Source organism: Suillus fuscotomentosus, assembly GCF_016647785.1.
Source record: "Suillus fuscotomentosus strain FC203 chromosome Unknown F5891scaffold_21, whole genome shotgun sequence".
NCBI lineage: Eukaryota > Fungi > Basidiomycota > Agaricomycetes > Boletales > Suillaceae > Suillus > Suillus fuscotomentosus.
The window spans coordinates 601,486-618,694 of record NW_024539533.1 but is presented as its reverse complement, the minus strand read 5'-3'; the positions used below and the strand labels follow the sequence as shown (position 1 = coordinate 618,694).

Sequence of the window (17,209 nt, the reverse complement as noted above, 5' to 3'; positions counted from 1 at the left end):
GTTGTTAGGACGACTGAGGAGATTGTGCAGTCCGGGATTAGGAGAGGATGAGAATGAGAACGCGAAGGCAGAGGACATGACGTGGAAGTGGCCAGACCACTTTGATATGATGATTCAACAGCTCAACGAACACATCATCCCAGCATTCAAATTTTCACCGAAAGAACTCCTCCTAGGACTAGTGGTCAACACCATTCCTACAGCAATCACAGATGCAAGTGCTGAACCAACCATATCGGAAGTGAATGTTCATATGGCTTACGTGGACCAACAGCGCTTGGACAGCGTGAACCACACAACAGCACACACAATGAAACGGAAGAGCGTTTTTGATAAGAAAGTTCTGCAGTCACATGCAGGAGAAGTTATATTCAAACCAGGACAGCTAGTCCAAGTCTATGCAAATGCTACAGACATGACAATGGCAAGCTTGAGGAAACTCGTACCGAAGTGGTCAGCACCCAGGCGAGTGGTCTCTCAGACTAGCAACTCCTATACTCTCACTTCTTTAGAAGGCTTTCCCATCAACGGCCTATTTCATGCGCGAAGACTTCGAAGGTTCATCCCACGTAACGGTACCACGTTGGCAGCACTACAAGAAGCACTACAGGATGAAGGCGCAGATGAAGAAGATGAATCCTTGGACACGCAGTTGGAGATAGGAACAATATCGGAGGATGATCTAGAGTCAGAAGAGGATGATATGGAAGACGACGACAAATGGGAGACAGATGCAAAACCAGCTTAGAGTAGAATGCAACCCCAGAGGGACACATTTGGAGAGGGGGCAAATGTAGTGGGGAGCTTTGGGTGAAGGCTGGGGAGACAGGGATAGGAGGAGGACGAGGTCAGGAGGGATAGCAGAGGATAGGAGAGTAGAGCAGATGACACAGTTAGAGGAGACAAGGACTCGACTGGCAGATTCCGGGGTCTTGGGGCTTACATCAGTAAATTCGCATATTCCTTAGCTCAACTTTTTTCGAAAATTAAAACTTATTTTTAACTTATCTATATTTATTCACTTGGCTTTTCGTTGTGACAAGTCGAAAAAGGAAGCACATGACACGCAAGTGCCGAAAGGCAGCGCAAGAACGAAAAGTAAGATCAGATACTCAAAAGTATAGCAAGCAATACAAATCCAACTAAGTAGTAGTACTAGCCTCAAGTATCATACTCAAGTATCTCGAATGTGATCCGGTATGTTCTTCGGCTTGTTGCATTATTGGTTGATTGATGCTGAACCCTTGCAGACGTTAGTACGATACACAATGGCCTCCAAACCAAAATCAACGAAGGTGCACTGCATGCGAGGGGAGAGGTGCCGGTGGACAGAGGCCACGGATCGGGCGCTGGCAGAGGCAAATGTGGAACAAGCGGAGGCAACGCTGGGGTTGTGGGAGAGAGCAAAGGAATGGTTGGGGCGCAGGAAGGGGGATGCAGGAAGGGGGACGGAAGGCGTCGTTCAAGTGTAGCATGACTACAGACTATGGTGAGTGCTAAGATTCTTATGACTGATGAACTGTGAGCTTACCGATCATCTTCAAGTTGATAGTGTCGTCTCGGGGATTCGGTGTTTGGGAGAGGCAGGATGCAAGTTGATAGTGTCGTCTCGGGGATTCAGCATTTGGGAGAGGCAGGATGTAAGTTGATAGTGTTGTCTTGGAATGCCGGACTGCTTTATGACTGAGTTGCGATGTGCAACAGCATAGTAGTCCACCCTGCCCTTGTCGTCCTGGGCATCGACACGGTCAGGATGCTATCTCGAAGGCGTGGTGATCAGCGAATTTGTTGACATAAAATGAGCGGAAAGAATCGATAGAAGGGTAGAACTTGAGGGAATGAGGGATGTACTCAGAGCTGTAGATAGGTATCAAGTGTGCTGCACAAAATATCGTGTCAATATGAATAACAGCAAGGTTCCGGGAACCATCCTCATGAAAACTTGGACCGACCATCCACATGCCAGTGTCTTCGTTAGCACAGTCACCAATCTTGTCAAACCATTGGATGAGAGCGCACGGATACCCTTCCCAGTCGTGGATGAAAGAGAAGAAGCATATGATTCTCGCAACTTCAAGTCCTTGCATGCCTTGAGCATCCGAATCGGTGTTAATGAACACACAGTCATTACGTGGGTACTCGTTCCTCCAGAGTGGACATGCACGGATATGTTCCCATTGCATGCCACCGACGCCACTCAGATCACTGGGAGCAAGGAAAGTAGCAGAAGCAGAATTGAAGACCTGGAGTTTGCCTTCATTCTGAGGGTAGCTACCAGTTGGTATATCTTCGGGATCACAGCGATCACCTCGGATGCACTGAGAGAACATAAAATCTCGAATGAGGCATCACAGATTGGGAACAGCGACTTCATTTGCCAATGCTGCCACTGTTTTTGCCCGGTTTGGTTCTGTATGATACAATGGTTAGCATTGGGATTGGATGTTGCGTAATATCACTTACGAGGAGTTTTGGCAAGTGAGTGCTACACAAGCAAGTACCATTGGATCATCAACTATTTCAACGTTATTGATATTCATTACTGGTTGTGGTTCAATAGCATGGTCACCTGGCTGCGGTGCAATAGCAGGGACAGCCTGTTCATCTTCATCTGGCGTTGGATGTTGCTGTTTGAGTATGCGAGAAGACAATCAGAGAAAGGAATATTGAACAGACTTACCAAGAGTAGCCAAAACACTTGATAAAATAGTGCCAGTAAGCATCCCTCGCGCATTAAAGTCCACGCGGGATGCTGCGAGCTTGTCAAGGCGTTGATTGGTCACAAGCATCTGACCAAGAGCATTGTGCCTATTTGACCAACACCAGGGCTCCTTTACAGCCTTGATATGTTTTGATTCCGTAATTGATGAGCATAGTCCATTCAGAGCACCAAAGAGTCAAATCATGTCCATGTAATGAGTCATTGAATGCTGGCGAGGGAGTGAAAAAGTAGGAACAACGAGACCAAATATCTTGTGATAGCGATGAAAGTAACCAAGTGCGTCTTGAATTTGATTCAAGGTATCTTCAGTAATAACATTGCGCCGCACAAGATAGCAAAATTCTAACAGTGCACGAAATGCGCGAACCATATCTCCAGGTACGTGGCCTTCGATAGCTGGAAGAAAGACCTTCATGAGGGCTTTCGAATCATCGCCCATCCACTGTTTGAAGTCATGGCCTTGGGGAAACCGTCGCAGACCAGAGAATGAAGGTACAGCAGCAACTCTGACTTATTGTGAGAGGATGCTATTGAACTAATGAATGAAGTAACATACCTGCAATCTATGTCACTCATAATCTCCTCCGCCCGCTTGGTCCCGTGCACTGCCTTGAGGTACTTCGCCACCCAGTCGACAAGATGGTCTTTGAAGGCACCTTTGATGAGCTGATGGAGGAGATCAAACGATAGTAACTCGTGGATATCTGCTCGGAGGAAGTCATTTGTAAACGGCTACACAAAATATATTAGTTCGGGATTGAGGGGCAGCTGGTTTCCACTCATGACGAGATCACTAATGATACCATATTCATCCCATAATATATCCTCGTGTAGTTCACCAATTATGAAGTCAGTGTGCTGGCGACAGCGATACATGCCACCACTATTGAGGTCTGTTCGAACTGCAATACATCTAACATATATGATCAGTACAAGTGGATACTGATTGCAAGTTCCAATACTCACTTCAGGCACCAATGCTTAACGACACAGGATAGCACCAGTTGTTCTTCGTAATCTGCTATGTAGGGTCCTAGACTGTATATCATGCGTCGAAAATGACTATCTCCACAGCACACGACCTCATATTTGGACATTGCAGATTTCAGGCTGGAGAGAATCGCAGATAGCGAGCTGTGGAATAGCTGGCGATGAAATATCTGAAACATGTCATCTTTGGAATGTTTCTTGTCAGCTGTGATACAGCTTAGATGAGGTATAATAAAATCTAAAATATCAACACATACTTTTGGGTATGGCGAGGAAACCAATGATGACAAGAGCATCACGGTGAGCGCGCCGCACATTATTGCGTACATTGCCAATCGAGGCATAGAGGGGATAGTATTCGTTATTACCAGTACCCACAAAAACAGTAGTCTTATCACTACCAAGAATAATTGGGACTAACACAGATCCATGTGTCTCTGGGTCTTTCGATATGGTGTCCTTAATGAAATGTTAGCTATGTTCCGAGAAATTCCAGTAGTAATAGGTAGAAAATGTACTGCCTGTTGCCATGCCCAGTCTCCAGACATAAAGTCTTTCCATCGGTGCGTGTCGTCCGATGCATTATATTCACGAAATGGTGCATAGTCGATTTCGTCTTTGAAGGTAGGATTGGCTAGTATGTTGTGCGCCATCGCGTGGGGGTCCCTATACCAGACCTCAAATTCATCATTCATCCATGGTGGGACAACCTCGGGACATTCTCCTGTGTACTGAACCGAGAAAGATTGCCAAGGGACATCACCAAGCTATGTCACATCTATGACATTGTAGAGATCTTTATGATCAGCGAATGGAGGGGTGTCACAGTGTTTTGCAAGAGACACAGCCATTAAATCACATAGGAAATCCAGGTTTTTTGCAGACATATGGCATTTTTTGAACACAAACTCGGCCACCTCAAATTCTATTCTATTGCGATACGGGCTCCAATCATCAGGAGCCTTTTGTGGTATGGGAGGTGGAGGGGTGCCATGTGGCACAAATTCTCCATCAGCCGTGCATGGTCGTCCTAGGTGTAGATCTGAGTCGAAGAAAAATAAAGTACAGATTAAAAAGAACTTACCGTTTAACACTGAATGGTGTGTACGATAATAATGCTCGGTCTCATCAGTAAATTCAGCATCAGCGTCATTTGAATCCTCATGAGTTGGTTCAGGGAGGGTGGGAGGCGATGGTTGGGGAGGTTGTGAGAAACCCGGAGGAGGGAGTGAGAAATCTTGAGGTGGTGGTGAGAAATCTCGAGGGTGGAACTCTGGTGACAGGGATTGTTAGGGATTGTTGTGAGAGGGTGGTAGTTGGGGTGGTGGTATGAGATCCTGAGGGGGCGGTCCTGGAGTGGGTAAATTTGAGTGGTGCGAACGCCTGTGTTGGGTGAGACCTGATTGGTTTCGAAACCAACATGCGCAGCCTGGAGCTAGGCATGGAAGCTGGAGCAGGTGGTGAGCACAGTGGGGAGGCATATGTTTTCTATGCCTAAGTTGGTGTTGACAGCTGAGGAGAATTTCTAAGGCAGCATATTCGGGCACAAGATTACCAGTACCGACGTGACCAAATCAGAAAGGTTTAATTCAGCCAGATTTGGAGGTTCTTTAGTAAAGAAAGGCCCAAATCACACCCAGAGGGCACATTAATGCAAGTTCAAGCCAGACTGGAAAGGAGTCCGATACAGTGAACCCTAGGTTCACACTGGCAGCACCAAAAAAATGCAGAAAGGTTCTGGTAAACATTGATGTTCAACTTGAAGTTTGCTGTGCCGAAATGAATATTGACATCTTGCAGCAAAATTGTTGGTCGAAACTAATAGTAGTACTGGGACCAGAAAAGTACTGCTAAACCAACATCTCCGGCAGGTCCAGAAGGATCGCGCTAAAATAGTAGTAGTAAGTAGTAGGTACGTCATCCTGGGCAAGGGTCAATGTAAGTATTTATTCAGAGTCAGCTTGGACTACAATTTTCCGAAGAATCGTGGCGAAACTTACCTTGTTGTCAGCCACCATCGCCCTCAATTTTCTTCAATCTCCCGAGCCCTCCATTGATAGTATCATGCCTGCCAGTGCAGTTCCGAAATGCATGATGACTCAACCTAAAAATGCAACTCAGCATCCAGGATATATTCTGACTGGGGGCGAAGACCGAGTAAAAAGACGTACCAAAGCTCAAAAGGCCGTGGATGACCAACGTGAAAAAGAGGAGAAGGAGGCAAGTGAAGATGATGAGGAGTTGGAGGTCCAGATGCCAGAAGCACGCAAGAAGAAGGGGAAGAGGATGGTGATACCAGTGAAGACACCAGTGAGAGATGCAATTGATGTGGTGGGTGCCCTTATTGATGAATCAACGCAGGCACGTGATGATGAATCGTCTGATGCCATGTAAGGCATTTAGTCTTCTTAACCATCATGAAGCTCCATCTGACCGAAACATCTTTTTTTTTTTTCAATCTTATGGTCCACGATAGTGATGGTAATAGCTCTATGCAGGCTCCTAAAAAATACAGTGTGGTCGATTGCATCCCAGTTTGGAGGGAGAGAATTCCCGAGGTTGATGGTTCAAAGCCATCCTCCATCTTCAACTTGAAGAACAGATGTTCTGCAGTGCCTTCCACTCTCTCTAGCACCGCTCCCTCCTCTAAGCTTACTAGGGGAAGCACTATTAGTAGTGCTGGTGCCCCACTCACACCTACTATCTGTACTCCCGACACTGGGGCCAACGACATATCAGCTCTTTTCACAACCCTGTTTGCAGACAATGAATTGACCGAATCAGTCGAGCGCTCTCAAGCCCTCACTCGTATGTCAAAATCAAAGGCTGCTCAGGTAAGTCTAATCATCTAGTTCGTTTTCATGTGCTAACCGCATTTCTAGGGCATCAAAATTTCTTCCAAGGTCCCAGAGAATTCTCTACTTCAAATGAACTTAGCCCATCGCAATGCCAAAGTGGCACTCGAGCAGCTCGATCCAATTGAGCCTGATATCACTGCCGATGACGGTGCCTTCAATATTCCTGAGCAGACCAAAGCTAAGACCACTCCTCAGATGGCCTCCCTGGTTGACTATGGATCCGACACTGATAGGGAATCTGATCTTGAACCTCCTCCTTCTGCACAGGTTCCCAAAGGGTATTATGATGATCTTGAACCTCCTCCTTCTGCGCAGGTTCCCAAAGGGTATTATGATGATCTCCGACCCCCATGTCTCGCTCGAGCTTACACATACTGCCCTACCAGTGTCAAGCGCAAACTTGCAGATGTCAAGGATGGCCTGACTGATGATAGCCTGATCGAGGATGACCTCATCATCGAGGACGATGACCTTATGATCGAGGACGACCTCATCATTGAGGATGACCTGGTCGATGAAGACTTGCCCTCCTCTGAAGTTGAATTTGTGGGTCAAGCTCAACATCACGTCAAGCCTGTGGTCAAGACCGAACATAAACCAGTGTCGTTGTGGGTGACTTCCGCGGTAGTGTGCTTCAGTTGCTAATATTTTAATTCTACTGACTACGAAATTTGTAGACCGGCGTAGGCATCAAACACAATGCCCCCCCAGCAAAGCAGCTAAAGTCCTCTATCACAAATTCTAGGAGTGTGTCCAGCATTCCAAGTACCGTGACACCTGGTCCCACGAACCCCTTAGAAGTGACAGTGGAGATCCTCCCCCGTTCTGCATACAGGATCAAGCACCTTCCTGGAGGTCCTCGGGCTGTGGCTAGGTGGAGTTCTGTGTTCATCCCTACTCTCATTTCCGCCATCGGAGATCAAGATGAAGTCTGGGGTCAGGTCGAGTCGGAGACAACTTTATGTGCTACTATGCAGGACACCTGGGATGTGGTCTATGAAGATATCCCCCATACAGTGACAGTTGATGGACCTGTCATGGCTATAGTGAGTAGTTTTTGATGCCATTCATATCTGACATTTCTTTTGTTCTTAGGCTCTCCAGCAGCTATCAGAGTGGTGCAATGGCATCGGTTCCACTGCTGTCACAGTATTTACGAACTTCATGTCGCTGCAAGATGATGTCGAGACCAATGAAGACCGTAAGGATTTTGCAAAGAGTTTACTTCTCAAGCTAGTGTTCTTGTATGGGCACATCAAGGACGATGAAACATTCGAGAAACCTTTTCAGTCTGAGCTCATTATTCAGGTTCTTGTACAGCATAAGTGTGCTACATGGGGTGCCATCGACAGCCATCGCACAATAACGCATGCAAAAGGGGCTCTCAGCCTTTCCACTGTGGCGGTATATATTTTTACTCTCTCTTCACAGTATGGCTAAATCATTTCTCGCGTTCAGGTGGAACGTGCCCTCCTCCTTATCGCTGGGCCTGATGAGACACGTGTCAGTGAATTTGAAGTCAATAGTAAAGGCAAGGCTGTCAAGGTCCCGCACTCTCTTAACAAGGCCTCCGGCAAGATTAGCAGCTCTCGAAAGGCCTTTTTGGACACCAACTTCAGTGCGATGACCAGGGGTTATATGATGTCTATCAACCACCTGCCAGAGTCAGTTCTCCGGGATGTCTGGGGACAGGCGAAGGACATTGCCTTGAAGAGGCGTGGTGCACACACCACTCTGGACGAGGACTCTGAGCTTGATGAGCGCACGCTCATCTTCACCTAGTACTACTAGGGGCCGCCCAGTACTTCCTCAAGTTCATATAGTAGGCCACTGTCTATATTTCCTGCTCACTCGCTGTTACTTACTGAGTACTACTAGTGTTTCCCACTCAGTCGCTGTTGCTCGCTGGCGCACTAGTACTAGTCACCATTTGTTTTTAATGGATTTCAAACTCTACTTTTAATGTCCTTTTTCCTTACTTAATCTACTTGTCGCTTGAAATGCAGTCATTTGTCTCTTAACAAGTCCAAAATATGTAGAAAATAAGTGAAAGAAGTATCTCTACTTGCTGCTACTTGCACTACTTTCAAAGGCAAAATCATTGAAAAAAGGTCAAAATAAGGGTGGAAAAGGTCAAGTCAAGAGGAGGCATCTACTTTTTCGACTTAAACTGCCTTGTAGCAAGTTGACGGCAAGTTGGTGTCACCGTTCTTGCGAGTGCCTTATCCGTTCCTTTTGGGGAAGTTACCCGGCGGCAAGTAGCGAAAAAGGAAGGTCAAGGAATGTGTGAATTTACTGATGCTAGGGTCTGGGAGCACATAGAGCACACTCTTGTATCATACCACACATGACGATGACGACGCTGTCTTCACCCTTTCCCGAGCGCGAAGCTGGCTAGGACACTGTTGCAAAGAAGTGGCATGAACTTCTCGTGACACGGCCAGACATCTCGCTGAGTGCTACTACCAGCAGTGCTTTAACTGTTTGATCCTCCTCTCAGTAGTGTTTTTGATCTTCGGCCATTTTTCCTTTCTTTCACTCATATACAAACCTAACAAACACTGCTGCTCCATATTGTATCACTTGTGCATCTGTATTCCAGACTGCCGGTGTAGAAGAGGAATCTTGACTATAGGTGAAAACACTTAAAACAAATGGGTGCTCTACAGCAAGACCAGGATACGAGACAACGACTCAACCCAAAGGACAACCACTGAGAGAAGTTCCTCGAAATAAAAATGGAGGGAGACTGTATGAGCTAGGCGGCGCTAGCAAGTGCGAGAAGGTAACGCGCGCGTGAGCGGGAGGTTCGAGAATGCACGTGCGCGAAGCGAAGGCGCGCCTAGAACGTTAAGGGAAAGGTCCTTTTTGAAGAGTGGATGCACAGATGGATGGTTGACAGGAGAATCAGATCAGATATCAAGTGAGGAGGTGATCTATACACTTTCCAGTACACAAAGATAAGGGGAAAGTAAGTACCAGAACCCCAAAGATTCCCTTCTCTATTTAAGAATGGAGATTACACTATGCAGCGCGCTTCCGAGCACGCTCCCAAACCGAGTAACCATATGAACTCTACTTATAACTAAGTTTAAATAGACTTTCTATATGTAGCGCGGATTTCGGACTGAAGATTTGTTAGTTCAATGAAGGAGATAGGAATAACGCACCAGCAAATCAGTAAGGACATGGGACGAATGGACGGACGATAGTGCGAAGACCTAGGAGGAGGCGCACGAATGCGCATGCATAGCGCGAGCGCAGGTAAGGCGCGCTTAAGTGCGTGCGCGAGACTGGTCCTTTGGATTAGAGCTGGATCATATAGGAATGTATGGATAAAGGCCAGATACTCGGCATTGAGACGCACGAGTCTCTACACCGGTACACTTCTATTTGACTATACTACAACACATCCAAGTCCTAATCAATTACCATACTTTAGCAGGCTCATATGCCATTTACCTACGACGATGAATGTCAGCTCCAGTTTTGAGCTCACTGTTTACCTACAACGATGAATGTCAGTTCTGGTTTCCAACTTCTCATTCCAGATGTCATCGATCGTCCCTGGTCATCATCGAAACAGTTGGAGAAAGGAATGGCCATCGCTGGACTAACTCACTTGTGATGTCCTCGATTCGATTCCCTCTCTGCCCGTGATGAATGAAGGTCAGATTCAGAAAGGCCATCTCGGAAGGATATGACTCACATTGGCTCAGTCTCGTTTATGCTCGCCAAACTTGCTGATCATTCAACTGTGATTGTCAGAAAGTCAAATGGTGCGTCATGCATAGTAGTAAGAGACGGAGTGAACTCACATGAACCAGTTAAGGTACCTCATCCTGTGCAGCATGTCGATCCCAACGAATAAACGAGAGAGGGCTGCAGAGGGATAAGCGTGTAAACCTGTTGATCGTTCGGCTGTGATAGTCAGAAAGTCAAATGGCGCATCATGCATAGTAAGAGATGGAGTGAAACTCACATGAACCAGCGAGTGTACCTCGTACCATGCAGCATGCCAATCCAACGAATAAACAAGAGAGGGCCACAGAGGGATAAGCATAGACGGAGCACTCACGAGCCGTGCCTAGCAATGATGAGATGATGAATGAGCAGCACAGGCAGCTGCCAGATCGAATGGAATGCAGTTGGCACTCAAGTACTCACCAACGGCACTGCTCTGGCCTGTTGAACCCTGAATGAGTCTTGAATGCCGATTGCGCTGATCGTCCTGATCGTTGGTGGTCGAGGTCCAGGTGGAGTGCAATTGGCAATCGAGCCCAACAAAAAAGGCAGTGCTGTGGCTGAGTCATCACGTGTCACGTTTGCAGTCTAGGCAAGACTGCAAACCGTCACCGAAAGGAGGATAATTCTAATGAGAAACCCCCTGTGGGAAAGAAACCCCGACATCAACAGGAATGTTGAGTAGAAACCTCTGCTTACCTAATGAAGACCGCTGTTTGTCTCCGCCGTGCGCACTGGTACTCAATGTTTCAACGTTCAACGTCGTCAGCCTCAATCATCAAGCTGATAGGTATATTTTTTTAAAATTTCTATTTAACATTTGTAACTACAAACTAGGTATCGAGTTTTGTCGTTGGATTGTGAGTCTGTCAATCCTTGTTTGAGCAAGAGCCACGCTGATCCAACTCGTTGCCTGCCATTCACAGGAAGTGAGTGTGTTGGTCCTCATTTCAGCCAGAGCCACACTGATTCAAGTCGTTTTCTGCTGTTCGCAGGTAGTGAGTGCGTCAATCGTTGTTCGAGCAACTGCCATACTGATCCAAGTCGTTATCCGCCATTCGCAGGAAGTGAGTGTGTCGAACCTCCAAGCTCGAGCCATGCTGATCCCAGTCATTGTCTGCCGTTCACAGTGGGTGAGTGTGTTGATCCTCCTTCGAGCTCAAGCCATGCTGATTCAAGTCATTGTCTGCCGTTCGCAGCAGGTGAGTGTGTTGATGCTCCTTCAAGCTTGAGCCATGCTGATCGAAGTCGTTGTCCGCCATTCACAGTGTGTCGATCCTTCTTCGAGGGGTCACCATACATCTTTTCTATAAATCCACTCACATGTTTCACTAATGTAGCTTTATTAGCTTATGCTCATCCACACATGTTCACACTTGTATGTGCTTGTCCGCACTCGTTCTTGCTGCAACAGGTACAGCTTTGCTAATCTAAGCCAGGGATTAGGTATTTGCGGTCAATTGTAGCTATACAGTAATTACTTTTGTGTGTGTATTCTATGTAATCAAATATCATTTGTTTTTTCTTGTAACATTGTCTGACCATGGTGGGTGATTTGCAATGCAAAGTTTGAAATACATTTTCTGGAAGTTTGGCTTTTCTCAAACTCTGTAGCACAAAAATCACGATATGGTTGGTGTCAATAACCTGTCAATAACTACCCTGGGGATACCCTAGGTTAAAAACATGTCCAAAACTCGGCAGTGAGCACTGAGAACATGAAAATTAAGTACCAGACAAACAAACTTAGTCAACACACAAGCATTATTTCTGAATTATGCAGCAATTCCTAGTTCTAATACTACCCACCAGATAAATGGTGCTCTCGAACTAATCTACTCACACTGTGGCCCTTTGTAGCAGTACGTGGCGGACCGGCAGTGGGCCCCGGCCATCAGAAACCCTGCTACAGTATTGAAAGTCAGAAGGGTTTCTGCTGACTAAGCAAGTACCCCCAGGTAAGGGGGTTTCTCATTAGAATTATCCCCGAAAAGACCGTCAATTTTTCACACGAAGAGTTGTGAATCATGATGCTGATAATTTGTTTGCTTTTGTTTGTATCACTGTGACAAGTACTACTTGCAGCAGTCGCCTCACTCACCTACTCCCGCGATGTCCTACTATTCACGTTCACCTCCACCTCTTCAACACCCGGTTCCGACTCATCCAGCTTTCATACCAGAACCGCCTTCAACGCCAGCATCACCTCAAGGCTACCAACGCTTTGCTAGTTCGCCGCCACCAACCCAACAATATGCCGCACGAACTCAATACAATCCTCCTCCATTTCAACCAATCCCGAATCCTCAACACCAACACATTCCCGATTTCGCAGCATGGGGTATGAACGACAGTACCGCTCAGTTCGGGATGCACTTAGGCCAAACAGCTGTTGCTGCGGGCCAAGACTATGTCCAAAAGAATGTACGTGGCCTTCATTTATGTTTGCTATACTCGCTCACCATGAACAGTTCGCCGGCATGATACCAGTCACCATGCTCAAACACCACTTCAACGTCTCAAATTCTTACGTCATGCATAAACTCCAGCTCGTCGTATTTCCTTGGCGACATAAACCCTGGACACGAAAAGTCCGTCGCACAGAGGCTGGTCACACAGAATGGCAGCCTCCTCGCGACGATATCAATAGTCCTGATTTGTACATACCCCGTGCGTCTTTTTTCTTCTCAATTCATCCGTTCTTATTCGTTTCGCAGTCATGGCACTCGTCACCTACATTCTTGTTGCAGCGCTTCAAACAGGCCTTCAAGAACGATTCCACCCCCAGATCCTCGGCACAAGCGCAACACGCGCTCTCCTCGTCGTCCTACTCGACTTTCTCTTTGTCCAGTGCGGCTGCTACCTCCTTAATGTTCAAGGCACGGGTCAGGTGGTAGATTTGATCGCTTATGGCGGGTATAAGTTTGTCGGGTGTGTCCGCTCCTTGCACCCTTTTACTTCGTTGCTAACTCGAGCTAGCGTCATCCTCACGCTCTTCGCGGGTCTCCTCAATCTAGGCACAACGATATACACACTTGTATTCCTCTACGCGTTCGCAGCAAACGCGTTATTCGTCGTATGTCCTGTCCCTATACCAAACATCACTCAATACTCACTCGCACCCATGTAGCTCCGCTCCCTTCGCTCAGTGGTCCTTCCTGACTCACCCGCTAATGTGGGCACTGTCAATCCCGCATCTAGAAAACGCCGCATCACATTCTTGTTCCTGGAGGCTGTTTTACAAGTCGTCTACATGGGTATCTTGGTGAGAGTGTGAGTCTTGGCGTGCTTTCGAGTCGTCGCGCTGTGGTAATATAAAACTACCATACATGCGAGTGTTGATCGTGATGATCTTAATGCTGATGGGGGTACGTGTCAGATATTTTCTTTGTGGAGGGTTGTAAGTAGTAGTTCATCGCGAGCTGAGTCTGAGAAGCCGTCTCGGCCGGACGCACAAATCAAGAATGTCCATGGCATGACCCATCTGTATAACACAGAATGGCTAAACAGTGAGAAAGGAATTGTGGTCGACATGAGGTTATCAGGCCGGACTCAGCGTTCCGGAGTGTGTACGCCACTTGTATTTGAATCCAATATTTGCGTGCGTGCTGGGCGTACCCGACAATGTTGAAGCAACAGAAACTTCGCAACCCCCAACACCTTCGAGGTTGCACCCCGCCTGCTTTTCGCTCGCCTGTCCTCACTCATCCACTGTTCTTCACCTGAGAACGATGCACTAGATGAACTTCAACAACCCTCCACGCCTTCACGGTTAGATCTACATGCAATTCTCGTTCCCCTGTCGTCACTTTTTCCCTGCTCTCGACTCAATACAGGTGGAGAAACTGAAGGTCATCCCGCAATGCCTCCAGGTTTACATCTGAATGCACTTATTGATCGCCTGTCCTCATTCTTCCGCTCTCAACCCCACACTGATGAAGAAATTGAACTTCCACAATGCCCAAGGCGTCCTCATGTTGTCGAAGTGGCTGCAGTGCGAGACAGGCAGGTATGGCTTTTCCCAGTGTGTCAATTTCTAGCGTCTGATGAGCTCCATGCATGATGAAGGCATTGTATGTTGCTCCACGGCCGCGACCTCTTCCACACGCTCAGCCTAATGGTACTGCAAAACCTGCACAATCACAACCCATCCCATGGTGGGCTCATGTCGTGCTTTTTCTTTGCTGTGTATCTCCTCAGCACACCCATGGCAATGTGATACCAACGCAGCAGCAGCAATGTCAATCACAAGGCCAAACCCAGCCCCAGGCGTTATCATCGCAGACTCAGCCTGCCGCTGTCTCGACACCCGCGACACCTCCTGCTTCAAACGTGCAGTCACGACCCCTTCCATTGCGAGCTCATTTCGTACTTTTTCTTTGTTGTGCGTCTCCCCCGGGCCCACACACCAATGGTCATTGATGCAGCACGTGTACAACTATCTTACAAATGTACTATCTAGTTCTTTCATATCATTTTCTCTCTATTGATGTCATTTGCTAGTTCTTTAACGTCATCCAGTTAGACAGAAATTCACTTTTCACAAGCTCCTCAACCTTGATTGTCCTTCTGGTAAGTGGTTGTTGTCCTGGCTGCAAATCCTGGTGCGTGCGACAGATATCTCGTGTGCCAATTGAACCATCAGCATCCCTTCCTTGGATTCCCCACCCAAGTAAGTGTATTGAATATATTTATTCTTTTCCAAAGATAATGTCTCACTCTGATCACGCCAAGTATCATATGCCATAGGGCTCTGTGAAAAACTCGGCTCGAGGTTTATGACATGTTTTTAACTCAGGCCTATCCTCGAGGGGTTTTTGACACGAGTTAGAAACTAGTTTTTGACAAGTTTTTTACACAGTCTAGAAACCAGTTTTTCAAGCTATTCTAACATGTTTGAGCTATGACAAAGTGAATGCCTATTGTACAGGCCCTCCCAAAGGCAACGTCGAAGTATCAGATTCATTCTGCGGAGGTGCTGTGTGGGAGCCTTCTAACAAGGCATGTACCCACTTTCTTCTTTGCAGACTTGTAGTGATGCACTGCAGCACGCCATAGATCCTTGGCCCATTTTTGGAGCAATGCCGACTCTGGAAACTCCTCCAATGTAGCAGTAAGGACATCCACAACAACGATGAGGCCAGGCCCACGCTCTTGAAACTTGAATGGACAAGGTGCAGACTCATCCTTGCGGCCCTTTGGTGCAAAGGTGACTTCTAACACATTATTCAGTGCTGCTTCTGCACTGCCGTATAGCTCAACTTTCTCTGGATCAGGTGCGAAGTTCTCAAAGTGATACCTGGAGTTACCCAGAGGGATGCAGTCTGGGAGGTGAGTGAGCATACTAGCTAGTAGGTGCTTGAGCTGTGAATCATTGTTGGCAATGGTGGTGAAGAAACTCATGGGTGGTAGTGTGCTTGCATTCAATGGGGGGCTCAAATTATTCTACTTTTTTGATATTTCGGGATTTTCGGCCACTCGAATGTCAAAGTATGACATGACTTGTTCTGAAGGCATCAGATACATGATACATACAATATTTAGGGTTATTGACAGGTATTTGACACCTGAATATCGACCTCTGTTCTTGACATGTTTTTAACATCGTAGTTTTTCACGGAGCCCTAATATGCCAGGACGGCGGTTGCGCGAGATGCCCAAAACAATCAAAAATCATCTTGGGAGGAATGAAGATGCCCATGTTAACCACTGTTTTCAATGTTTGCTTACTAGATAGTAGAGACTGGGTGACTATCCGTAGGCAAAATAATGTGGAATAGATTATAACGGACTTTGAAAGATATTAGCAAAATTTAATATGTACAGAAAACACAACCGTAACGCATCTGGATTAAAATAATTCAGTTAAAACTGCAATGGACGACCTGCTACTACAGTACCACAATCTGGTGAACGACGGAGAAGAGATGGCTTTTCTTGACGACGAAGAAGATGTGAGGATGCTAGCAGCTACCCTCGTCGCTGGAATAGAGCTAGCTCGACTTGATTGTGTTGAAACTAGGGAACTGCACGGGTACGGGTACTGCCAGGTACGGGTACAGGTCAGGATTTCGTGACCCGTGCAAATACCCGTACCCGTGATGTACCCGTCACAGTCGCAGTGTAGCCATTCTATGCTTGGGTGCATTCACAGCGCGCGCACGCGGTGCATGTAGAGTCGACTCTAGATGTGCGTGTTTTAATGCTACTTCATCACACTAATTATTGTCAAGTCCCCAGCTGAATTCTATTGTCATGTGAGTTGTCCTTATCATTCTTTCTTGTCTTTACTCCTTGCTTGTTTTCTCAGACCTCCGCTGCACCCTCTCATACATTGCGCGCACCCTCTTGTACATCCAGCACACCCTCTCGCACCTCTCAGACCTCCACCCTCTTGTACATCCTGCGCAGACGATGACCTCTCCCCTTTCATCACCACTTGCTATCAATTGCCCATCTCGTGATATCGCCAATCTCCACACCGGATTGCGATGCCCCACCATCTTCTTCAACACAACACCTGTCTTCAAGTCCCACAGATGAAGTGTTGTGTCATACGAGCCCGTAACCATCCGATATTTATCAGGGAAAACTGCGACTGCATTTATGTGTCCTTCATGACCTTCGAACCATCGCAGGGGAGTGGTGATTGTACTGAGCTCCGACATTTTACCTGAACTTTGGAGGGATTATGTCTTTCTCTAAGCTGCAGAGGGTGTATGGTGCATTTTATGGTGCTTCACAGCTTGCCTCATTTCAATAGATGCCCAGGACTGCTCCTTCGAACGCATGTATATAGCTTAGGGCAATACCATTTCTCCATCCAACAGACTCCCAAGATCCTTGTGTACACAAGATGTGTACGTGTGCACCTTCATAACACAATATATGTGCT

The 17,209-nt window shown here is 46.9% G+C and overlaps 5 protein-coding genes across 5 annotated transcripts; 3 read left to right on the top strand and 2 right to left on the bottom strand.

The window, feature by feature from the left end:
- Window positions 1–1,748: 1,748 nt before the first annotated feature.
- Window positions 1,749–5,193, bottom strand: F5891DRAFT_1128048 (uncharacterized protein; the record flags this gene model as incomplete). Its single annotated transcript, XM_041364240.1, has 13 exons — window positions 1,749–2,318; window positions 2,364–2,410; window positions 2,464–2,485; window positions 2,544–2,627; window positions 2,697–2,840; window positions 2,958–3,228; window positions 3,279–3,454; window positions 3,509–3,635; window positions 3,689–3,917; window positions 3,970–4,171; window positions 4,231–4,443; window positions 4,489–4,754; window positions 5,133–5,193. 13 exons carry the CDS (start codon window positions 5,191–5,193, stop codon window positions 1,749–1,751), a joined length of 2,412 nt encoding a protein of 803 aa, XP_041227198.1.
- A 2,496-nt stretch (window positions 5,194–7,689) lies between these two features.
- Window positions 7,690–8,010, top strand: F5891DRAFT_950514 (uncharacterized protein; the record flags this gene model as incomplete). Its single annotated transcript, XM_041374973.1, has 1 exon — window positions 7,690–8,010. A coding segment is annotated over one exon (321 nt), but the record flags the coding sequence as incomplete, so codon positions are not given.
- Window positions 8,011–8,028: 18 nt separating this feature from the next.
- Window positions 8,029–8,352, top strand: F5891DRAFT_950513 (uncharacterized protein; the record flags this gene model as incomplete). Its single annotated transcript, XM_041374972.1, has 1 exon — window positions 8,029–8,352. A coding segment is annotated over one exon (324 nt), but the record flags the coding sequence as incomplete, so codon positions are not given.
- A 4,039-nt stretch (window positions 8,353–12,391) lies between these two features.
- On the top strand, window positions 12,392–13,794 carry F5891DRAFT_1163776 (YIF1-domain-containing protein). Its single transcript, XM_041365335.1, has 5 exons — window positions 12,392–12,738; window positions 12,786–12,984; window positions 13,032–13,245; window positions 13,294–13,390; window positions 13,445–13,794. The coding sequence occupies exons 1-5, from the start codon at window positions 12,427–12,429 to the stop codon at window positions 13,589–13,591; spliced, it is 969 nt and encodes a 322-aa protein (XP_041227195.1). The 5' UTR covers window positions 12,392–12,426; the 3' UTR covers window positions 13,592–13,794.
- Window positions 13,795–14,460: 666 nt separating this feature from the next.
- F5891DRAFT_1028619 (WD40-repeat-containing domain protein) lies at window positions 14,461–16,982 on the bottom strand (the record flags this gene model as incomplete). The annotated part of the gene is made up of 5 exons (XM_041361485.1): window positions 14,461–14,784; window positions 14,841–14,893; window positions 14,932–15,067; window positions 15,954–16,043; window positions 16,690–16,982. The coding sequence occupies 3 exons, from the start codon at window positions 16,980–16,982 to the stop codon at window positions 14,956–14,958; spliced, it is 495 nt and encodes a 164-aa protein (XP_041227194.1). The 3' UTR covers window positions 14,461–14,784; window positions 14,841–14,893; window positions 14,932–14,955.
- Window positions 16,983–17,209: the final 227 nt, after the last annotated feature.

Excerpts from the sequence above, each read along its gene's own strand:
- F5891DRAFT_1163776 (XM_041365335.1), top strand. The coding sequence starts at position 12,427 with ATGTCCTACTATTCACGTTCACCTCCACCTCTTCAACACCCGGTTCCG. Across the intron at positions 13,246-13,293 it reads GGCGGGTATAAGTTTGTCGG|CGTCATCCTCACGCTCTTCG; the intron begins GTGTGTCCGCTC and ends AACTCGAGCTAG. Across the intron at positions 13,391-13,444 it reads CAGCAAACGCGTTATTCGTC|CTCCGCTCCCTTCGCTCAGT; the intron begins GTATGTCCTGTC and ends GCACCCATGTAG.